The 24,585-nt window shown below is 44.8% G+C and overlaps 1 protein-coding gene across 1 annotated transcript in view; it reads left to right on the forward strand.

The window, feature by feature from the left end:
• DLGAP3 (DLG associated protein 3) overlaps window positions 1-24,585 on the forward strand; it is a 59,885-nt gene that overhangs the window by 26,362 nt on the left and 8,938 nt on the right. Inside the window, exons 4-8 of the mRNA XM_029229562.1 lie at window positions 1,949-2,154; window positions 2,480-2,552; window positions 14,049-14,262; window positions 14,538-14,851; window positions 15,232-15,317. Coding sequence (XP_029085395.1) covers window positions 1,949-2,154; window positions 2,480-2,552; window positions 14,049-14,262; window positions 14,538-14,851; window positions 15,232-15,317 — 893 coding nt within the window. The remainder of the gene's footprint in view (window positions 1-1,948; window positions 2,155-2,479; window positions 2,553-14,048; window positions 14,263-14,537; window positions 14,852-15,231; window positions 15,318-24,585) is intronic.

A 24,585-nucleotide genomic window follows, 5' to 3' on the forward strand; every position in this document is an offset into this window, starting at 1 on the left:
AAGCCTGACCCCCACCGCATTTAACCTGTTCTTTTCAACAGGTGTTTTAAATCTTCGCTACCTGCCCTGGGCCCCTCCCGCATGCCTTCATTACACCTCATTCTTCACAGTGAAGGCCAACCATCCCAGGCTCCCTTACCTTCCTGTCAGTGCACCTGGGGACTCATCAAGATCCCCAGCCACCCTCATACCCTTCCTTCTTGGCTCAGAGGAGAAGCCAGGACCACCCATCCCAGGATGACGCCTCCACAGGGCTTGAGCCCATCTCTCTGGGATCCCCTCTGTCCATGAGCTGTCCCCCCTTCCTCCCCACATTTAAAGACTGTCTCTTTACTGACTCTTTCCCTCATCCTGCAAACATGCCCAAATCTCTCTCATCCTAAAAAAAAATTTTTTTTCTTCAACCCCATACCCCTTTCCGTCTCCCTCCTGTCTTCCCTTCATTTCCAAGTTCTTAGAGTGTAGGCTCCACTACTTCACTTCCTTTCACTCTCCCCTTTGCTGCAGTCTGACTTCCACACCGCTGTCCTCTAAAATGTCCTGGGAGTGGTCACCAATGGTCTCTTGAGAACTCTCCTTGAAAGGTACCTTTCAATGCTTATAATAACAATGGTCAACATTGGGCACTTACTCTGTGCTGGGCACTCTATATTGGCTCACTTATCTTTCCCACCAATGCTGTGAAGTGGGCATAATTATCATCACCAGTTCACAGACGAGGAAACTGAGGCTTAGAGATTAATCGGTTTTGCTTAAGTTTACCCAGCTAGCACGTGACGGGGCCAGAATTCGAACATGGTTCTAACTCCCTAGCCTGAATCACTAACCTCTGCACGCACTGTGGCATTTGACATTATCAACTCCTTCTATTCTGGAAATGTCTCCTGTTTCCATGACATGGCATTCTCCTGACTTCCCTCCCACCCTTCTGCCCACTCTTTCTCAGGTGACTTCATAGGCTCCTCTCCCTTTCTTCGCAGTCCCCTTTTAAATGTCAGTGGATCCCTTCCCACCTCTCTTTCTTCTTTCCCCTGGGCTGTTTCATTCACTCCTGTGAACTCAGCTGCCACCCATGACTCCCCCATGTCTGCCTCCAGCCCAGATCTCTCCACTGAACTCCAGAACCAAACGCCCAACCACCTGCTCCACAGTTCTATGCCAACTCAAGATGCTCAACGCTGAACCTATCACCTTTTCCCCAAACCTGTTTCTCTGGGATTCTGTGGCTCAGTGAGCAGCAGCCCCATCCCCCCAGGTCCTCAGCCAGCAGGATCTCAGTCATCATCGACTCCTCCCCACCCCCTCACCCCCCACGTCTAATCAGGCTCACTGATGCTCCTGAACACCTCTCACTTCCATCTCCTCTTCCCCCTCGTTGTCATTGTCTTAATTTAAGCCTCATCATCTCTTGCCTGGATAACAGCATCAGCCTCTTAATTGGTCTCCCTCTCGCCACTTGAGCCCCGGCCCTGCTCCTGGCCCTCCACGATCCATCCTCTGTTTGGACTGTTGAAGTGCTCTTTCTGAAGCACAAATTGATGTCACTCCCTCTGTGGTTCTTCACATAAGGGAGGCAGAAAGTTAGAGGATTTGGGATATAAGCAGTTAAGAGGATGAAGGAGAAGGAGGGGTGAAAGGTCACTGAGGTCAGGTGACGCTTTATAGGGGTGAGATTGACATAGGTCACTTTGGCCTCTGAGCTTCCGCCTCTTGGCACGTCAGCTCCTAGACTCTCTAGGTGGTCCTCAATTAAGGAGCAAAAGGCACATGGAGGGTGATGAGGCATCTCCTGTAGCGGAGACCTCACCTGCTCTGCCTCTGCACATTCCTGAACGTGGCCTGCTTGAGCCGGGGCTGAGTGTCTCCCACTGGCAGTGGAGAATGTGGGTCCCCACTTCCAGATTCAGTAGGGACTTGTCTGAAAGATAGAGGCCCCTTGTCCCTGCAGGTGCCGCAAGATGACTGGGGGGGTTACCCCACTGGGGGCAAGGACGGGGAGATCCCCTGCCGCAGGATGCGGAGCGGCAGCTACATCAAAGCCATGGGGGATGAGGAGAGTGGAGACTCAGATGGCAGCCCCAAGACATCTCCCAAAGCGGTCGCCCGGCGCTTCACCACCCGCCGCTCCTCCAGCGTGGACCAGGCCCGGATCAAGTAAGGACAGGGAGAGCTGGGGTGGGGGTGGGGTGTAGGATGCTGATCCTGGGTGCCTGTAGGAGATGTGCGTAGAGTGGGTACCAGTCAGGTTCCCTGCTTAGGGTTCAATTGGGCCGTCTTGCTCTGCCCCATATAAAGAGAGGGTGCCTGTGATAACCCCTATCTGAATGTCTCTTTGGCAGAATCCCTTTACCCAGGAGTCTCCTGGGGATCTCTGGGATTTCTGAGGGTTAGACCCGCTCAGGGGCCTCAGTGCTCTCATTCCCCTCCCCCACCTCCTAGCAGACCCCCATTCTGAATCTGAAATTTTGACCTTTCCCAGCTGCTGTGTCCCACCCAGGATCCACCCCCGGAGCTCCATCCCTGGCTATAGCCGTTCCCTCACCACCGGACAGGTAGGGAGAGGCCCAGCATGCTGGAAGGAAAGGGTGGGAAGGGGGATTCAGTCCCATGCTCAGCCTAGGCCTTAAAATCAGGAATCTGCCCATGGAGAGAGAACAGGTCTGGTTCTGGGGAGCTGGGAAGCCTGCCTTGGGACTCCTGGAGCTGACTCAGACTGAGGATCTCAGAGAGTCACATCCTTAAAAACCACCAAGCATCCTCAAAGTGATGAACTTGTAACGGCAGCGTCAGTTCTCTGAGGTTCCCCAGCCCCTTCGTGGCCTGATTGCTCCCAACCCACCCCATGTAAAAGGCAAGATTGAGCATATAGACTGGAGATAGGCAGAACTGCAGTCTCAGAGATGATCAGGGCTTGAGTTCTTTCCCCTCCACTCCACCCTGTGGAACACTGGCAAGATACCTCCCTCTCAACGCCTCTGTTGGCTCATCTTTTTTTTCTTTTTTTAATGTAATTTATTTATTTCTGGCTGTGCTGGGTCTTCGTTGTGGTGTGCGGGCTTCTCATCGTGGTGGCTTCTCTTGTGGCGGAGCACGGGCTCTAGATGCGCGGGCTTCAGTAGTTGCGGCACGTAGGCTCAGTAGTTGTGGCGCATGGGCTTAGTTGCTCCGTGGCATGTGGGATCTTCCCGGACCAGGGCTCGACCCCGTGTCCCCTGCATTGGTAGGCGGATTCTTAACCACTGCGCCACCAGGGAAGCCAAGCCCCTGTTGGCTCATCTTTGAAATGACAATTGTAATGATGATTATCTCACAGGGGTTTTGTGAGTTCAGTGAGAAAATATATGCAAACACAAGGTACCTGGCCCCACACTGGTATTTTACAAGTGTGAGTTCTACCTAAGTGTAGACTTTACCCTTAACTAAAGGAGGCAGTGCAGTTTAGTAATTAAATGCATGAGGTGGGTTTGAATTCCAGCTCAGCTACTTACCAGCTGAGTGACCTGGGGCAAGATACTTGACTTTTTTGAGCCCCACTCTCTCTATTTAAAAATAGGCATCATAATAGTGTTCGTGGCACACAGCCAGCACTCAATAAAGGTTAGCTATTTTTACTGTTTGCTGGGCAAAAAAAGCAATGCAAAGACCGTCCTGGTTGGCTCCCATGGTTTTGCTGCTGCAGTCTCTCAGCATTTCTTTGTTACATTTCCTGAATCAGGGAATCTGATTGGCACAGCCATCTTTTCACAGAAGACCATTCTGTGTTGCTAAACCCACTAGTTAATGCTCAGACCTTGTTTTACTTGATCAATCAGCAACATCTAATGCAGCTGATGGCTCTCTCCTTCCTGAAACACTTTTCTCAGTTGGCTTTGAGGACACCACACCTTTTAGGTTCTTCTGCCTTCTCTCTCTGGTTGCCTATTCTTAGTCTGTGTCACTGGTGCCCGCAAACTCTTCAGGATCTGAACACTGGAGTTTTCCAGGGCTTAGTTCCTGGACTTCTTCCTACACTCACTCTTTGGGTGAGCTCATCCAGGCTCATGGCTTTGAATATTATTGAGAGCCTGATGACTCCCAAATGTCTATCACCAGCCCACATTCTCCCATAAATGCATATATATCTGTGTGTTGAAATCTCACATGGATGTTGAGTAGACATCTCAAACTTAAGATGTTCAAAACCAAACTGCTGGTACCCTTTTCTCCCTCCTCAAATTTCCTACTCCATCCAATGTCTTCTCCATTTCAGATAATGGCAATTTTATTCTTCCAGGAGCTCTGATCTAAAACACTGAAGTCAGTCTGGACTCCTTTCTCTCTCACACATCCCATGTCCAACCCTTCAGCAAATCCTGTCGGTCCCACCTTCAAAGTATTTCCAGGATCCAGTCACTCCTCACCATCTCCACTGCCAGCACGTCAGTGCAAGTCACCATGTTCTTTTGTCTAGACTGTTGCACTGTTTTCTAGTTGATCTCTTGCACTTGTCCTTGCTCCACTTCATTCTCTCATAATATGGCCAGAGTGATCATTTAAAAATAAAATTGCCTTCAATCAAGACCTTGCTCAGGGGAATAGTCAGACACTGTACTATGATGTATAAGGCCCTGCATGATCTGGCCCTTTGCTACCTCTGAGTTCCTGTCCTAACACTGTTCCCATCCCACACCCACTCCAGCCACACTGGTCTCCTTGCTGCACCTCCGACACCACACGTGTGCTTCAGCCTTAGGTCCTTTGCTGCTACCTCTGCCTGGATCTCTCCTTCCCAGATACTCCCATGGATTGCTCCCTCGCTTCCTTCAGGTCTTTACCCAAACGTTCTAAATTTTAATTTTAACCCCCCTCAACATTTCCTGTTTCCCTTCTCTGTTCTTCTCCTTTTCCTCTTCCTCCCCCCCGCCACTTCTTCTTTTCATCACTTTACACTATCTAACATCATGTATACTTTACATATTTTTCCAGGGGGGCATGGTTTATAACCCCTGATTTACAGAAGAGGAAATTTACAGGTTTAATGAACTAGCGACGTCACTCTATTATCTTTATCACTTTTTGCCCTTCTAGTATTTTCCTAGAACATCTTTTCCTATATTTTACTTTAAAGCTTTTTGTCTCTTTATGTTTTAGGTGTGTCTTTTGTAAGTAGTTTATAGCTATATTTTATTTTATATCCATTCTGACAATTGTTTGAGAGTTTAGTACATTTATATTTATTGTGATTTCTGATATGCTTGGATTCATTTCTGTCATCTTGTTTTGTGCCCATCTATTTATCCTGCCTTTTGGGTGATGCTTTTCTACTCCTTTGCTGCCTTCTTTTGGATCAATTGGATTTTCTTCATTTTTCTCTTCACCAAATCCCACACTGATTTGGCAGTTATGTGTACTAATTTCATTATTTTTGTGATTATTCTTATACTTTCATGTGCATATTTGACTTAGCAAAGTCTCAGATTGTCTTAGATTGACAGTTACTTCTACCCTTCTTCTGAACAATGTAAAGACCTTAGGACGCTTTACTTTTGATCACCTCTTCCCTTCTTACATGTACCAGTTGCCCAGTATTTTAGTCCCACCTTTTTTTTCACCTCTCTCAGTTAGTCTTTATTATTGTTATTAAATTTTATACTACCAATACTTGATTAGTAGTATTACTAATACTAAGTATTACTAATACTTCACAGTTTTACCTTTTCCCCCCTCACTATACCTTCTTACATTTCATTTCTTCCTTTTAAAGTAAATTCTTTAGTAACTTTTTTCAGTGAGTGTCTGTTAGTGGCAAATTCTGCCTTTAACCAAAGATGTCATTTACTCTATTTTATATAATTTAGCTTATTACAGAATTTTAGGCCAACATTTATTTTCTCTCACTGTTTTGATGATATTCCTCTGTCATCTGTTCTGTTGTTGCTGTGGGGAAGTCTACTATCAATCTAATAGTCTTTCTTGGTTATTTTCATTTCTCTCGGATTGTTGTCAAAATTTTGCCCTTGATTTTGGTGTCTTACAGTTTCACTATGATGTGTGTGTGTGTGTGTGTGTGTGTGTGTGTGTGTGTGGTGTGTTCCCTGAATCTGAGGATTCATCAAATCTGGAAAATTCTCTCATGGTTACTGTTTGCTGGTACATCTTTTTCCTTCTTTTTATTTTCTATCTACTTGCTTTTTTATCCAGTCTGAAAATCTCTGCCTTTTGAATGGCAGTGTTTTGTCTACTCACATTTAATGTGGTTATTGATGTGGTTGGATTGTCTCATGTCATTTTTGTTCCTCTGTTCTTCCTTTACTACCTTCTTTTGTATTAAATACTTTATGTACCATTTTAATTTCTTTTCGTTAAATCCTTTTTACTATATTATTCAAGTTATTAGTGGTTGCACTAGAAATTACAATGTGTATCTTAACTTATTAAAATCTAATTGATTCTGGTAAAATACAGAAGCATTGCTCTAATATATCTCCTTTCTCTCTCCCTTTTCTGTGCTATTATTGTCATATGTATTACCTATACCTGTGTTATAAACCTAAAAATTATTATAAACCAATAATAGTATTATAATAATTGCTTTGCTTACATCTTTTAAAGAAGTTGAGAGAAAAAAATGTGAAAAATATATTTATAGACCTATTTATATTTACTCACATATTTACCATTTCTGGTGCTCCTTATTTCTTCCTGTGGATTTGAGTTACTACTGGTTGTCACTTCCTTTTAACCTGAAGAGCTTCCATTAGTATTTCGGGTAAGATAGTTCTGCTGGCAATAATTTCTTCAGTCTGTATTTATTTGGAAGTGTCTTTATTTTTACTTCATTTTTTGAAGGATAGTTTTGCTGGATATAGAATTCCTGGTTGACAGTTTTTTTCTTTTAGCACTTTCACTATACCATTCCACTGCCTTTGGTGTTCATTGTTTCTGATGAAAACCCAGTTTTTAATCATATTTTTTTGTATGTGATGAATTGTTTTTCTCTTGTTGCTGTTAAGATTTTCTTTTTGTCTTTCAACATTTTGACTGTAATGTGTCTGGGTGTGGATCTCTTTATGTTTAACCTACTTTGGATTCATTGAGTTTCTTTGATCTGTAGATTAATGTTTTTCATCAAATTTGGAAAGTTTGGGGCCATTATTTTTTCAAATATTTTTTCTTCCTCTTTCTCTCTCTCTTCTTCTGGGACTCGCATTACATGCATACTGATATACTTGATGTTGTTCCATAGGTCTCTGAGGCACTGTTCATTTCTATTCAGTCATTTTCCGCATTCAGTTCTTTATATTGGATAATCTGTACTCATCTATCTTCAAGTTTACTGATCACTTTTTATGCTGAGCCCTTCTGGTGAATTTTTAATTTCAGTTATTGTACTTTTCAGCTCTAGAATTTCCATTTGATTCTTTTCTTGTTCTTTTTAAAAAATAATTAATTAATTTTTGGCTGCCACTTTTGGCTGGTTGGGTCTGCGTTGCTGTGTGAGGGCTTTCTCTAGTTGCGGCGAGCGGGGGCTACTCTTCATTGAGGTGTGTGGGCTTTTCATTGTGGTGGCTTTTCTTTGTTGCGGAACAGGGGCTCTAGGCTCATGGGCTTCAATAGTTGTGGCATACGAGCTCTAGGGTGCAGGCTTAGTAGTTGTGGTGCATGGGCTTAGTTGCTCTGCGGCATGTGGGATCTTCCCAGACCAGGGCTTGAACCCATGTCCCCTGCATTGTCAGGCGGATTCTTAACCACTGAGCCACCAGGGAAGTCCTTTTCTTGTTCCTTTTAAAAAAAAATTCTCTTTGTTGTGATTTTCTATTAATGCTGTCACTGTTGTCATACTTTCCTTTAAATATTTAAACATGCTTTCCTTTAGTTCTTTGAACATTCTTATAATAGCTGCTTTGTAGTATTTGTCTGATAAATCAAATGTTTGGGGACATTCACATTTTCTTGTTTATTTACATGTGTCACAAATTTTTTGGTTGAATACTGAACATTTTAGATAATGTATTGTAGCAACTCTGGATTCTTATTTTACCTCTTGAAGATTGTTATTGCTTTGTTTGTTTGTTAATCCCTGGGCTAAATCTGTGAAGTCTATCTACGATTCCAGATGCAGCCTCTGATTTCTCCACTAATTATTTTTCTTTCTTGTTTTTATTTTAAAGCCTGGTTTCCTAGGGGTTGACCCTGTCTCTGCATAGCTTAATGTCCAGCCAGAGATTGATCAGAGGTTGTGCTCAAAAACTTCAAGCCCGTAAGACTTCTTCTCTCTCCTTTTATGGTTCTGTGTGTGATCTGGGGAGTACAAACACTGTGCTGTTTTCAAGCCATCTCTGGCTTTTACTTTTCAGCAGGCTCTCTTGCATTTCTTCTGCACGTACGCACTGGCTCCATTGGCAAAGGATATGTGGGTGGGCACAAGGCCTCTCTGATCTCTGTTGTACATGCACCCAGCCTCTAGTTAACCCAGACTATGTGAAGAGCTTATCAAACTCTCTGTGGCTGTCTTAGCCCCTGGAACTCCCCATCAAATCCCTGTCTAGTCCGACAGTCCCATTGCTTGCCCCCAAACAGTGCTGAAACCTCAGCCTGGCAGTGCTGCTGGTTATTCTTATTCTAGACACTATAACAGACAATGCTCAAAATTAAGTGAGCTCCCTTTGTTAGTTGCAGTGAAGCAGGTGGTTTTCATAGCCTGGCCCACCCTTTTTGAACTATTGCAACAGATAGAGCTGGGAGCTTGGGTAATGGGAGCAGCCTCAGGCAAGGACACCACAGACTCATGCTGTTCTTACCCAAAGTTCAGTAATTTTCAGGAATGTGTTTCTTTGCTGTGTACCTTTGATTGATTTTCAGAGTGATAAAATGGTTGTTTTTGACAGTTTTGTGCAGCTTTATAGTTGTCTTGGGGGATAGGATTTGGTATCCTCACTCTGTTGTGTCTGAAGTCAGAAGTCTGGAAAATTCTCAGTGACTATTATTAACGCTTTGAATATTGCCTCTTCTACATTTTATCGAGTCCCCCCTCTAGAACTCTTATTTGTTGTATTTGGGGCCTTTTTATTCTCTCCTTCATATTTTCCATCTCTTTACCTCTCTATGTTGCCTTCTAGGTAAGTTCCTCAGATATTATTCACTATTCACTGGTTCACTATTTTTCTTTTCAACTGTGTTTCATTTACTCATTAGTTGTGTTTTAAATTTCCCCCTTTGCCCCCTAGAAATCTGATTTAGTCCCTTTTCACATCTTTCTGGTTTTTTCAAAACTTTTTTTTTGGCCGCACCATGCGGCACGTGGGATCTTAGCTCCCTGACCAGGAATCAAATCTGTGCCCCCTGCAGTGGAAGCGTGGAGTCTTAACCACTGGACCGCTAGGAAAGTCCCTCAAAGCTTTTATTCTATCCTTATGTTTTCAGTTTTGTTTATCTTTTAAGTTTTAGAAAATTTAAACATTGTTTAAAAGCTATTCTGTTTTAGCTAAGGTAACGCTAGCTGCAGTAACCGATAAACCTTGAATTCTCAACGGCTTCACTCAGTAGAAGTTTAGTTCTTGTTTATGTCACTGTTTGCATTAGTGATCTATTGCTGCATAATGAATTACCCCAAAGCATAAGAGTCTTAAACAAAAAATATTTATTATCTCACGATTTCTGTGGGTCAGGAATCCAAGCACAGCTTAGCTGGGTGCCACATGGATCAGATGTCTCACAGGCTTCATCAAGGTGTTGGCCAAGGCTGCAGTCATCTCAGGGCTTGCCTAGAGGAAGATCCCCTTCCACACTCACATGGCTGTCAGCAGGCTTCAGATCCTTGATGTGTGGGACTCACCATATGGCTCACAACATAACACAATTCAAACATGACAACTTGCTTCCCCCAGAGCAAAGACTCCTAGAGAGAGATGGTGAGAGAAAGTGTCCAAGATGGAAGCCTCAGTGTTTTTGTAATCTAATCTCAGAAGTGACATGCCGTTGTATCTGCCATATTCTGTTCATTAGAAGCGGACCAATAGGTCTGATCTGCACTCAAGAGGAGGGCACTCTGCAAGGATGTGAATGCCAGGAGGTGAAGATGATCAGGAGCTGTGTCAGAGGTTGTTTACCACACAGTTTAATATGAGTTCATCTTCAATGTAGCTTTATCTTTGAGAACCCTCATCAGCCTGGGTTAGGAGTGGGTCCCCCAGAAAATATTTTTAATTAATTAATTAATATATTTTAACATCTTTATTGGAGTATAACTGCTTTACAATGATGTGTTAATTTCTGCTTTATAACACAGTGAATCAGCAATACATATACATATACCCCCCTATCTCCTCCCTCTTGCGTCTCCCTCTCACCCTCCTAATCCCACCCCTCTAGGTGGTCACAAAGCACTGAGCTGATCTCCCTGTGCTATGCGGCTGCTTCCCACTAGCTATCTATTTTACATTTGGTAGTATATATAAGTCCATGCCATTCTCTCACTTCGTCCCAGCTTACCCGTCCCCCTCCCCATGTCTTTAAGTCCATTCTCTACGTCTGCGTCTTTATTCCTGTCCTGCCCCTAGGTTCTTCAGAACCATTCAGAAAATATTTTTAAATTGCTTCTGTTCAACTATTCTCGGTCTGGGACCTTTTTATGTTAATTTTTAATTTGGGGGGCGTCTGGTCCATGCAGACAGTGAAGGCTGGGTCTGTGTGAAGACTAGCTTGTGGGTATAAATTCTTAGGAGATTTATCATCTTTCCCCTCTCCCCAGTGCCTAGACTACAGACTAGCTCCCTTGTCATCAGTCTGTGTTGATAATTGATTTTTCTAGTTTGTCTTTTCATCAAAGCTTTCCCCTTTCCTACTTTTATGCAGGTTCCCATTTCCAATTCCACGCTTCGTGTGGGCCCAAGTGGGTGTTAAAATCTAAGCCCTTTGGTTACTGAGACCAGCTACCCCTGCCCCCGCCTCCCACCCTCCACTGGGCTGTTTGCAGCATTGGCTCACACAGTTAATATTCTGATTTTCCAGTCTCCTCTTTGCTTTTGTCCCGTGGGGACTTACCTCGCTTTCTTGTGAGCTCAATTAATGTATATAAAACGTTTGTTATATTTTATTAAGTGTTTTAGAATGTTTTAAAATGGGAGGGTTTTCCAAGGTTATCTAAACCAAATGACATATGTAAAGTATACAGGATGTTGCCTTGTCCCCAGTTGGACCCACTAACTCTAGCACAGATAATTTTCAGTTAGACCCAAACAAAGTATTTTCTTTTAAATATCCCACATCCTTGGAAATACTTACTGATTCTGAGTCTGGTTTGCAGAAAGGTTAAGGTTCTCATTTCCCAAGAGGATTCTTTGGCTTTGACTCTCCTGAAAGTGAGAGTTGAGGGGAGCAGGGTGGAAGGCAGTGTAGGGAAAATAGGAGAATTCACAGCGCAATGTCACAATTTCATACTTGTAATACAGTAAAGATCAGCTCAGATGCAGTATTCCTCTGAGAGTCTATAAAAATCTACGTTTCCCTTAGGTCCTGGTCCCTTATTGGAACGCCAGAAGTTCCTCTTGGCTAGTAGAGATGGAATATGTGTAGCCCCAGAGAGTTTCACACCCTCCTTCTGTCTGCCTTGGATAGAATTGGTCATGGGACTAGCATATGGTGGGGATTTCAAGAGCTTGAGAACCCTTGGGAAAGATGGGCCTTTGAGAGGTATTGTCACTGTGATTTAAGAACCTCTTGCTACTAATAATAGTAGTTAATTTTTATTGTGCACCTGCTATATGCCAGATATTATGCCTAGTGCTTTACACAGAGAAAAGGGCTGGAGATACAGATCTAAGCCACGGAGTGAGATTCCTTCCATCCTTGGTGTCCAGACTTGAGACTGAAATGCTCTCTGCTAGGGTTAGATAAGCTTTCTTGTGCTTCAGAGGGACCCTCTGGGCTGGATTGGTTTTAGTTGGGGAGTATCTTGAGCCCGGCCTAGAAATAGCAAGAGTTAGATCAGCTCCTGAGCTTCAGGTACCACTGGTGCTTGGTACCCCAGAGGTCAAGAGATAGGAAAATGAGAGCTAGGCTCACAAGGAGTCGTGAAAGTCACAGGTGCCACAAGAGTGTGGCTTGTGCCGGACAAACATGGGAGAACTTCACGTCTACAGGATCTTGGATTGATTTGTCCATGGCCTGTGATTTCTGTACACTTGTAATGAAGTTCCTTTAGAAAAAGCTGCAGACAGTCTTTCTTTTTAATTACTGGACCCATGTTGGAATCACTGAATCTCCAGCAAATTTGGCTCTGACCTTCAAAGCAGCCAAGGTGAAGAGAGGCTTATAGTTAGAGAACCCTGGGTTCAGATCCTTAGGGTGGGGACTGAGTTAATATAGGTTTAACAAGCTCTCCAGGACATTCTGATGCTCAGTTAGCCTGGCAGGAGAGACAGGAAACTGGACACTTTAGTTTTCTCACTTACATGCTGGGCATCTTTGGATAATTCATCTGCCCTCTCTGAGCCTTAGTTTGCCTATCTGTAGAATAGGATGGAAATTCCTGCTCAATTTGAGGTAGACTTTAGTGATATAATGGCATACACACTTTGGGGGCCGAGTTTGGAAACACTGAGCTGCAATTTACACATGAGTCAAGCTACTCCCTTCTCTGTTGACTGTACATAAATATGATGCCATGAATCTTTCCTGGGAGGTCTCAAGATGCAACCATGGGATACTTGCTGTCACATTCACCAAGTGGATGCTACTGAGGACCTTGTCCATGACTTCATCCAGTGGCCTCTACATAATCAACCATGGGGGAATTTCTCTTGGACTCAGTGACAAGAATAGTGTGATTGTCATGAGTGGTGGCCTGTGTCTACCAGGTAGGCCCTGAGACCATCCTGTGGCACTGATTGAGGGCTTACCTGCATCAAGTGCCTCCCTTGTTTTTCTTTGAGTCTCCTAAATAGCCCTATGAAGATGGTACCATTATCATTCCCATTTGACAGGTGATTAAACAGAGGCCCAAAATTTTAATGTTCCCAGGCCACACTGCTAGGAAGTAGCAGAGCCAGCACTTGAGTCCAGTTAAGTCTCACAACATAGCCCATGTGGGCAACCCAGAAGCTATACTCCTTGAAGCTATCGGTGCTCTGAAGCTCAGGGTCAAATGTGCAACCATCCTGTGCTCTGGGTGTTGAGCTTACCGCTGAACAACCTTCTTCCCTACCTTTATATTTTCTTTGTGTCAGTTTTCTCATATAAAGCAAATGAAGCTACAGCCGCTGGTATATTTAGTCTTAGTGGAGTGTTATGTGACATGCTTCCATGAACAAAATTTTTGTTTCGCTTTTTCTTAGTTGCTTCAATTTTTTTTAACACCATGGATTCTGCATCACAAAATATCAAAACCAAAACCAAGAACCTCAATCAGCAGTGGCTGAACTTTCCTCAGAGGATGAGGGCAGGGAAGGAACCGGCAGGCTGAACCAGAACCCTAGTTAGTGGGCAGAAGGTGGGGGAGGGCTTGGAACACTTGAAGGATGATAATTTTTGCTCTGTTATGTACCCATTAATTTCCTTCCTGCCACATTATTTTATCTCTATAGGTTGCTTTCCATCATTTTTGTAATGCAGTTGGTCATAAATAATAAAATAAAAGTTGTCCTTCCCTACAGTACCCTATCCCCATACTTGGCAGGAGAGTGGCTGTCAGCTCTCTCGTCCTCTCCCCCCAGGGTCAAGTGAGAGAAACGTGAAGGGCTGGGACAGGTGGAGAGGAAGATGGGGTGGTCTGGAGGCACCCGAGCTAGGCATCTGGGAGAGGCATGGCGGGGCGGTCGAGGGAGGAGTATTTAGAGGAAAGATTAGACCCCAAGGCTGGTCCCAAAGCAGGCCTGGCGAGCAGCACAGGGCAGAGGTGCCTCCATCTTTCTTTGCAGGGGGTGAGGGTTTCTTTTAGTCCAAAGGCGTTAAGAGTCATACAGAGACACAGCTTCTGCAGAACTAGATATATTCCTAAGGCAAAGTGCCTCAGAGACGCCCCCATCCCATCTCAGCACCACGGTAACTGTCCTTCTGGCCCCTGTACCCAGCTCAGCGAGGAGCTGAACCAGCAGCTGGAGGCCGTGTGCGGGTCCGTGTTTGGGGAGCTGGAGTCCCAGGCCGTGGACGCCCTGGACCTGCCCGGCTGTTTCCGCATGCGGAGCCACAGCTACCTCCGGGCCATCCAGGCCGGCTGCTCTCAAGACGATGACTGCCTGCCCCTCCTTTCTACCCCTGCCTCTGTCTCAGGGAGGCCCGGCTCCTGTGAGTACGCCCCCTCTGTCCCTGGCCCGGCCCTAGGTTGGAGAGCGACCTGGGTCCGGTTCTGGCCCTGGTCACGGCTCTGCTGTGTGACCTTGGGCAGATCGCTTGCCTCTCTGGGTCGGATGATGGGGAGAAGGATCCGTGGTTCTGTAGGTAGCAGCACGTGGAGTACACGTGGCTGCTGGGTCCCGTGGTACCGCGTGGGTGTGGGGAGTGGCAGACACCTGCCAGGACGTGTTTCTCACCCTATGTGTCTTTGCGTTCCCTGGCCACAGCCTTCAACTTCAGAAAGGCCCCGCCCCCCATCCCACCGGGAAGCCAGGCCCCGCCCCGCATCTCCATCACCGCCCAGAGCAGCACCGACTCCGCCCATGAGAGCTTCACCGCGGCAGAGGGCCCAGCCCGGCGCTGCAGCTCCGCCGACGGGCTGGACGGCCCGGCCATGGGCGCGCGCACCCTGGAGTTGGCGCCGGTGTCACCCCGGGCCAGCCCCAAGCCCCCCACACTCATCATCAAGACCATTCCAGGCAGGGAGGAGCTGCGGAGCCTGGCGCGGCAGCGGAAGTGGCGGCCGTCCATCGGGGTGCAGGTATGGAAGGAGGAGGCGCCGAGGAAGTTCAGGCCCCGTCCGGTTGAGGATGGATTGAGGGGGTCAGTGGGCCCTTCTGGATATAGACCTTTTCCTCGCTTGCTCTTAGCTTGATCATCGACGGGGCTGCTCCAGACAGTCCCAGCCCACATCCTTGTCCCTCATCCTGGCACCATCACCCCTGGCGAGCGGAGAGCGGTGCCCAGAGGTTGACACCTTGATGCATCTAACCTCCTGGGTCTCTCGTCTTGTTCAGGCAGATTGTCTTTTCAGGATTTGCCAGCTGGCTTGGGGCTCAGGCATCGCTTGCCCTTCTCCGTGGGAAGGACTTGCATCCCTCGGTCTAGCCCTGGCCACTGACTTCCCAATCCTGCCACCAGGTGGAGACTATCTCAGACTCGGACACGGAGAACAGGAGTCGAAGAGAGTTCCACTCCATCGGTGTACAGGTGGAAGAAGACAAGAGGTGGGTCCGAGTGGGGATATCTCAGGCTTTGCTGGGGGTGGGGTGGAGAAGAGGAGAGAGGGATGCATAACGACCTCACTGGCCTGGGCTCCCTGCACACCCTCTCTTCCTGGTCCTGAGAACAAGCCCTTTGAATGGGGAGGTGTCAGAGCAGCCACAGAGGCTCTCCACGGAGGTGTCACCAGGGCAGTCTAAAGTGAATTCTCCTTGTACCCATACCTGTCCCAGGTGCTGTGAGGTGGACAGGAGAATACAGTGGTCCCGGGAACGGGGTAGTAGGGAGAAGTAGCAGGTAGGTGCAAAGCAGGCCTCTAGCAATTGTCCTTTATAGGGGATAACAGGATTTTTCCAATCCCTCGTTACTTCCTGTGGTGTACAAGTATGTGAACCCCAAAAGAAACAAATAAACATGAAGATTGCCTCTCAGGGGCCCCGGGCAGATATAATACTCCTCCCCACTCGGCTCATACAAGCATTTAACCAGTTGGGGGTATGCCACTATTCTGGCATTAGGTGGCCTCAGAAACAGTGTTTCCTTAATTTCGAACTGAAAAATTAGCACTGAGAGCTCTGGAGGGAATACTGGGAGGAATCCCTCTGTTGTTGGCTTCCTATGGGAAGATGCTTTCTCTAATGGCCATGTGGCAGTGTCATAGTGGCCCATCTGCCCTCTGGGCTGCAGTGCTCCCAGGCCAGTGGCCCTAAGTGTGGTGTCTGGGAACCTGCCTGGGGCTGGCTGTAAGAGTTTCGTGGTAATCTGTGTTGCCCAGGCCATACCCCTTGAAGGAATAAAAGTAGAGTGCCAGTAGCAGTCCCTCACAGCTCTGTTCCCGGTTGCCATTGTTGGGTTTTAGACCTTCCCTAAATTCCCCCAACTATTTCTGGGAACCCCTGGGAGCATCTTGTGTGTGTGTGTGTGTGTGTGTGTGTGTGTGTGTGTGTGTGTGTGTCTGATCAAGACTTCTTGGGGTTCCTGTGGGGATTTATCACTTTTCTCTACTCTCACGCTAGCTCCCTGCAGCTCCATATGCTCCTGAAGCTGTAAATGCCTCCATCGAGTGCGGCAAAAAGGCGCCCTTGTTGCCCCCATTATTACTGAAAGCTACCGTCTTCCAAATTCTTAATATTCCACAAAGATCACAGAAAAGTAGCACTTTACGGTAAAGCCAATTCTGCAAGTCTATGACTTGAGTTCTTGAGAGGTGGGGTAGGAGTCATGGCTGGGTGCAGCTCTGTGTTCAGACCACTGCCCCCAGCTCTAATGCTGCCCCATGGACCAGAAACCAAGCCCATGTGCCCCCATTTGCTCCCTCATGGGGCTTCTTGGTCCCTCATCCATATAGACCCCTGGGGGTCCCCCCATTCCTCCTCACAAGCCTGAATCCTGGGAAGAGTGCAGCAGGCATTCTACTGAGACTCAGACTATGTCAGTAACCTCTGTCATTCATTTGTGGATTGATTCATTCAGAAAATACTTATTAAGCATCTGTTAATAAGTATTATTAACACTTATTACGTCATAAGCATATGACAGTGCCTGTTAAACGCTCAGGGAAATGTGGAAGACATGACTCTTACCTTCATAGAAGTTATGGCCTAGAAGGGAGTCAAGGCAATGAATAAACAAACCATGAGTAAAAATATGATTACACACTGTGGTATAATAGGTAATGTGATATTATTACAATTATGATGGGAACATGAAAGAAAAAAGCAGGCACTAAGAGAGAAGGGACTTTATTTAGGTTAAGCAGGTGACATTTAAGCTGAGACTTGAGGGTTGACTAGGAACACTCAGGTGATGGTCGGGGGAGGAAGCATTCCAGGAGGAGGGAATAGCATATGTGAAGGCACTGGGGGAGGAAAGAGTTTGACATGCATTGGGAACTGAAAGAAAATTCATGTGGCTGGTGTGGAACAGGACAGGACAGTGGTGAGGGAGTAGATTGGAGAATAGGTGGGGGCCAGGTCATGTACAGCATGGGCATGATAAAGAACTGGAATTTAATTCTAATTAATGAGTAGCCCTTAAAAGGTTAAAGGAGTGTGGTATGATCTAATTTACGTTTACGAAAGATGACTAGCTGCTGAGTGGAGAATGAATTTCAGGGAAGTAATGGTGGGTATGGAGAGGCTAGGAAGCAGGATTTTTTCATGATCCAGAAGAAAGGCATTATGGACAATCTTATGTTGGGGATCTTTTTTTTTTTTTTTTCCTGTTGGGCAGTACCAGTGTCTGGGAACACTATTAAGTTTTATATGTTGATTTTGTATTCAGCAGCCTTGCTGCTCTCTCTTATTAGGACCCAAAGTTTGTCTGAAAATCACGATGGGTTTTCTATATAGTCAGTGATATTTTCTGCAGATGGGGATATTTCTTTTAAATCTGTATTTTAAAAATTTCTTTCCCTTGTAATAGTGCATTGAAGAGGACTTCTAGTTTACTGTTGCGTGTAGCACTCTTATGTCCTTCCTGACATTAGTGAATATCTTCTAAGGCCCAGTTATAAGTGTGATGATGTTTGCAACAGATTTTTTTTTTTTTTTTTTTGCGGTACGCGGGCCTCTCACTGTTGTGGCCTCTCCCATTGTGGAGCACAGGCTCCAGACGCGCAGGCTCAGCGGCCATGGCTCACGGGCCCAGCCGCTCCGCGGCATGTGGCATCTTCCCGGACCGGGGCACAAACCCGTGTCCCCTGCATCGGCAGGCGGGCTCTCAACCACTGCGCCACCAGGGAAGCTCTGCAACAGATTTTGATGGATACTATTGATCAGGTTAAGGAAATTCCCTTCTAGTCCTAGTTGGCTAAGAGCTTTTAATTTTTATTTTTTAATAAAAAATGAGAGTGGAATTTTATTGAGTGCTTTTCCAGAATCTAGCTAGATGATCATAGATTTAATACTTTCATCTGTAATGTGGTGAATTATATTAATAGATTTTCCATGTTGACCCATTCTTTCATTCCTGGGATAAATCCCACTTGATCCCATTATCAGTTTGGATTAAGTTTGGCTGTAACAGGGTCTCAATAGTGACTTCAGTATATTTCTCTCTCACCAAGAAAAAAGAAAAAGCCTGGATGTAGAAGTTCAGTGTCAGGACCCCAGGCTCCTCCTGTCTTGCTGTTCTTCTACCCTTTGTATATCACTCATAACCAAGGAGCTGGTGCTCAAGCCCCAGCCATCCTGTCTGCATTCTGAGCAGCACCAAGGAGGAAGAGAGGAGAAGGATGCAGTCCTTCCTTTTAAAAAGACTTCCGGCGGGAATTCCCTGGCAGTCCAATGGTCTAGGGCTCGGCACTTTCACTGCCATGGCCCAGGTTCAATCCCTGGTCGGGGAACTAAGATCCTGCAAGCTGCTCGGTGAGGCCAAAAAAAAAAAAGAAGAAAAAAAATAGATTTCCTGAAAGTTACACACAACACTTTCCCACATCATACTGGCTAAAAACTCATCCCATGGTGGCATCTAGCTGCAAGGGAGGTGCTGTGGTATAGTCTCTTATTGGGAAGCAATGTGCAATGAGCAGAGCTGAAAATCAGGGTTCTTATGGCTAAACACAAAGAGAAGAATGGGAAATGGAGCTCTAACAGTTTTTGTCACAGTCTTGCTGTATTATTTTCATATAGGTTGCTGGATTTTTGAATAGCTGTTATTTTATTTAAGATTTTTATATTTATGTTCATAAGTGATATCGGCCTACAATTTTGTTTTTATTGTTGTTATTCAGTTCAGGCATTAAGGTTGTGCTAAACTCCTAAAATGAGTTTGGTAACATTCTCTCTGTTCTGTTCTTTGAAACGATTTGTGTAAAGTAGGAATTATCTATTCCTTAAAGGTTTGGTAAAGGTTGCCTATAAAACTATCTGGGCCTTTTTGGGATAAGAGAAACTTTTTGAACTACAGCTTCAGTTTATTTCATGCTTATTGATCTATTATGGTTTTGTTTTTCTTCTTCAGTCAATTTTGATGATTTATATTTTTCTAAAAAATGGACCATTTAACAAAAATTGACAGTTTTCAAAATTTTTGGTACAAATATTCTTTCTCATGGTATTATAATTTTACACATTTTTATTATATTTATAGGTTATACCCCCCTTTTTATTCCTAATACCACATGCTTATACCCTACCTCTCTTTTTTGATTCATTTTGCTCAAGGTTTGTATATTTTATCATTTTAATATATTTTTAAAATTATATTTTATTAGTCTTAAAAAAACTAGCTTTTGGTTTGGGTGAGCATCTCTACTGTTTCTCTTCTAGCTTTAATATTTCCTTTCTTCTACTACTTCTCTGTTATTTTCTTTCTTCTACCATGTTTGATTTTATTCAGCTTCTTGAACACTATTTCTTATTTTCTAACATGTTTTTAAGGCTATAAATTCCCTTCTAACTACACTGCTGTATCTCATACGTTTTGGGGTGCAGTGTTTTCATCGTTCAGTTATAAATAGTTTGTAACTAACTTCCTTTAGGAAGTTTATCATAACTTCCTTTTTAACTTGTAAATTATTTAGAAGAATTTTTTATTTTTTTATTTTTTTTAAACATCTTTATTGGGGTATAATTGCTTTACAATGGTGTGTTAGTTTCTGCTTTACAACAAAGTGAATCAGTTATACATATACATATGTTCCCATATGTCTTCCCTCTTGCGTCTCCCTCCCTCCCACTCTCCCTATCCCACCCCTCCGGGCTGTCACAAAGCACCGAGCTAATATCCCTGTGCCTTGCGGCTGCTTCCCCCTAGCTATCTACCTTACTACGTTTGTTAGTGTGTATATGTCCATGACTCTCTCTCGCCCTGTCAAAGCTCACCCTTCCCCCTCCCCATATCCTCAAGTCCGTTCTCCAGTAGGTCTGCGTCTTTATTCCTGTCTTACCCCTAGGTTCTTCATGACATTTTTTTTCCTTAAATTCCATATATATGTGTTAGCATACGGTATTTGTCTTTTTCTTTCTGACTTACTTCACTCTGTATGACAGACTCTAGGTCTATCCATCTCATTACAAATAGCTCAATTTCATTTCTTTTTAAGGCTGAGTAATATTCCATTGTATATATGTGCCACATCTTCTTCATCCATTCGTCCGATGATGGACACTTAGGTTGCTTCCATGTCCTGGCTATTGTAAATAGAGCTGCAATGAACATTGTGGTACATGACTCCTTTTGAATTATGGTTTTCTCAGGGTATATGCCCAGTAGTGGGATTGCTGGGGTATATGGTAGTTCTATTTTTAGTTTTTTAAGGAACCTCCACACTGTTCTCCATAGTGGCTGTATCAATTTACATTCCCACCAGCAGTGCCAGAGGGTTCCCTTTTCTCCACACCCTCTTCAGCATTTATCGTTTGTAGATTTTTTGATGATGGTCATTCTGACCTGTGTGAGGTGATACCTCATTGTAGTTTTGATTTGCATTTCTCTAACGATTAGTGATGTTGAGCATTCTTTCATGTATTTGTTGGCAATCTGTATATCTTCTTTGGAGAAATGTCTTTTAGGTCTTCTGCCCATTTTTGGATTGCGTTGTTTGTTTTTTTACTACTGAGCTGCATGAGCTGCTTGTATATTTTGGAGATTAATTCTTTGTCAGTTGCTTCTTTTGCAAATATTTTCTCCCATTCCATGTTATATTTATCTAGTATTTTGATTATACCTCTTTAAAAAACCCTGCCTTTAAAACCCTTTAAAGAATCTGTTGTTGTTATATCTTTTATGGTTTAATAGTTTGGATTTACAAACATGTTTTAACAATTTATGTGTTCACTATTGCTTGTTACTGCCCACTGCTTCCTCCTGGGTTCAATTTCCTTTATGCTCAAGTATTGCTTGAGCTTGGGACCAGTTTTAGAGTTAATATCTCAGCTTGAGGTTTCTGTATTTCACTGGTACTACTCATTCAAACCCCCTACCCACAACCAGAGCAGCCTTAATATTCTGATTTGTCAGCATCCTACTTCCAGGCCACATACCTGAATCATGACATGAATTTTCTAGTCCACATTTGTAAATGAAACGACCTTTTTTTTTGGCTGCTGGCTTTATGCACGGGGTCTCCTTCCAGGTCCCCAGGATGCACAGGCTTGGGGTCTCTCCTTTAATCCTCCCTGGGCGTTACCATCTAGCCTCTAGGATATATCTGGCCCATATTCCTGTGGCTCACTTGGCTTAGGTTCCCTTTCACCACTAAGGTTTTGAATTTCCTTTTTGTTTCTGATACCTGAAGATGTCTCTTTCCTGCTTTCAAGCTTGGCATTGTAGCAAAACCATCTTTTGGGCTTTATTTGACCCAGCATTTCTATATGTATGGGGGTGGGGTGGGTGGGAACTTCCTAAGTTAGTCCAGTCCACTACATTGATCAGTCGTCAACAGCAGTTACAGAGAGAAGTGGGACCAATTTTGGAAGTGTTCGGAGTGAAGTCAGGGAAGGGTGGGGACAGGCAGAGAATGAGGTCTTCCTTGCTCTTGTGTAGGTGCTTGGGGAGGTTTGGAGGGGTGGGCAGGGGAGAGGAGAAGGTTTATGGATAAATGTCTAAAGAACTGAATTGCTTGGGACAGGTGATCACACTGGGAATCCAGAGGGGGTGACAGGTGGGGAGAGAAGAAATCTGGCGCATCTTTCTGGCCAGGCTCCCTTGCTTGTCTGCTGAAGGCATCCTTAGTTATACACCTGCACCGTCCTTTCTCTCCCTTATGTCCCTGGCACTTTAAGTCTGACTTACCGCACACCATGCCCCAGCTGGTACATAAAAGTGAGCCACGAATACCAGCAGCCCTTCTAGGCACACATCCAGGCCTAGCCCCCCACCCACTGCCACCCTATTTTCTTGGACTCTCTTGTCCTTGCTTCTGTCTCACTGGTCCCAGTATTTCCCTCTCTTTCTGTACTTTGGTTTTAAAAAATTGCTGGGGAGGAAAAGTTTCTCCTTTTCTGCCTTTCAGGTGTTCCTTGCTAACCTATTGGGTGAGGAGTGCAGATTTATAGCCCTTTATACCTGGGAGTTGTCTGTGGGTCCGTTCTGTTGCTCATCATCAGTGGTGACTTGGCTTAGAAATAGACAGGGGTTGGGGTTGGTGCCCCTTCAGTTCCATGTCCACCGCACCTCCACCTAAGATTCATCTCTCCACAGACATTTATTATAACCCTATTATCTGTCAAGTACTGTACTGGGCACCAAAGATACAAAGGTGAGCAGAGCCAGACACAGCCCCTGCCCTGTGAAGCTTGCTGCCATGTTAATCTAAGAACCTTCTAAGTGATGCAGAAGTACAGCTGAGAAGGAGCCACAAAGGAGAGGTGTGTACACTACGAGAGTGTGTAATAGGGGCCTTTGACCCAGGCAGAGGGGTCAGGCATGGATTTCCTGAGAATGTGACATTTGAGTGGAGATCTGAAGGAGGAACAAAAATTAACAAAGTGAAAGTGGGAGCTGAGTGTTCCAGGCGGAAGGCCCAGCAGGTGCTAAGACCCTGTGATGGGAGGGAGCATATTTAAGAAACAGTTACCACCCCCATCTCAGGGCATCCTACAGCACCTGTCTTCCCGGACCTAGCACACTCTGGGCCATGATAAAAGAATGCATCAAATGTCATTGATGGATATTAGAAGTCTGTTCCTAGGGCCTTTTGAGAACATCAAAACCATGTGATTTTTACCTCTCTCACTAATCATGGTATCCCCTTGTAGCTTCCACTTCTAGATCCCTGCCACTAAGATCTTATCTTAAATTCCAGATTTAGCAGAAACAAAACAAAGTAAACAAGTAAAAACACCATACCACCCAATTAAATTTGATTGTCAGATAAGCAATGAATTATTTTTAGTATAAGTACTTCCCAAACAGTACTTGAGACGTACTTATACTAAAAAAATTTTCTGTTATTTATTTGAAATTAAAATTTAACTGGGAGTCCTGTATTTTATCTGACAACCCTACTTAGATCCCCTTTTGCCCAACCAGGGCTCCCTGGAGAACTCTGTGTTGGAAGTCCACCCCTCCCTCAGCTTCATGATCATTTCCGGCTTTGGGACCTTGGGAAGGGAATGTGCAGAAAGAACAGGAAGCTTCCATCCTCATGAAGTTATATTCCAAGAGCAGTCCTGCAAAAGCAACGAGTCGCTGACTGACCACAAGCCTGGGGTGTGGACACTGCCTCTATTCCTCAGCATCAACTCCAGGATGGTCATGACTCTTCCTCAACTCCCACCCTAGCCCCACCTCGGCATCACTGTCACAGCCCCCAGCCTGCGGTGGTGGGCTTGGGGATTCCTGATTGATTATATGTTTAAGCTCTTAGATGCTTTCTCAGAGAGGGAGCTGCTATAATGGCTGAGCCTTGCTGAAATGTCCACGCCCATTCTCCCTCCCACCCCCCGCCAGCCTGCTGCCAAATACTCCTGGCAAAACTTCTCGACAACTCCTGGATGTTGATCATTCCTTGGACAGTATCTCTCTTGGGATAAGCCAGTTTCTTCCCAGAGCCTTTTGTGTTATCCCTTAGAGAATCACAGGAGAAACATCTCCCAGAAGTAACCATGATAACTTCCAGAATCATCAGGAATGTGAGCATTGTCACCCTAAAGGACTTGAGGGGAGGAGGCCTCCTCAACCTTGTTAAAAGGCTTGGGGAGAAAATATTGTGAAAGGCATTGTTATGAATTAGTGATGATTCATAACTGAAGCCAGTTTCTCTCCTGTGTTTGCAGCGATTGGTGAAGACTGCAGCAAATACTGCCAAATCCAAAACTAAGTAGGGACATAAGCCTTGGACTTCACTACCCTGAAAATGGATCAGTTAGAGTTAGGATTAGGTTTGGCTGTGAGTTACAGAATACCCCCAAATGACAGTGACTCAAACATGATAGAAGTTTATTTCTCTCTTGCTTAGAAGTCCAGAGAGTCAGTTGAGGGCTGGTAGGTGCTCCGCAGTGTCAGACCCAGCCTCCTTCTATCTTATTGCTCCTCCATCCTCAGCACGTGGCTTCCATCTCATGTTCCAAAATGGCTGCTTGAGGTCCAGCCATCATATCTACATTATGGTCAGCAGGGAGGAGAAGGGAACAAAGAAGGGCATGCCCTCTCCTTCTAAGGACATTTTCTGAAAGTTGCACATACTACTTCTGCTTATAACCTATGAGCTAGAACTTAGCCACATAGCTACACCTAGCTACAAGGGAGATGGGTAAAAGAATCTTTATTTGAAGGGGCCATGTGTCTAGCTTAAAATCGTGGGATTCTTTTACTAAGGAAGAAAGG

This window comes from Monodon monoceros, unplaced genomic scaffold (assembly GCF_005190385.1).
Source record: "Monodon monoceros isolate NGI ecotype Baffin Bay Population unplaced genomic scaffold, NGI_Narwhal_1 Super_Scaffold_18, whole genome shotgun sequence".
Classification (NCBI taxonomy): domain Eukaryota; kingdom Metazoa; phylum Chordata; class Mammalia; order Artiodactyla; family Monodontidae; genus Monodon; species Monodon monoceros.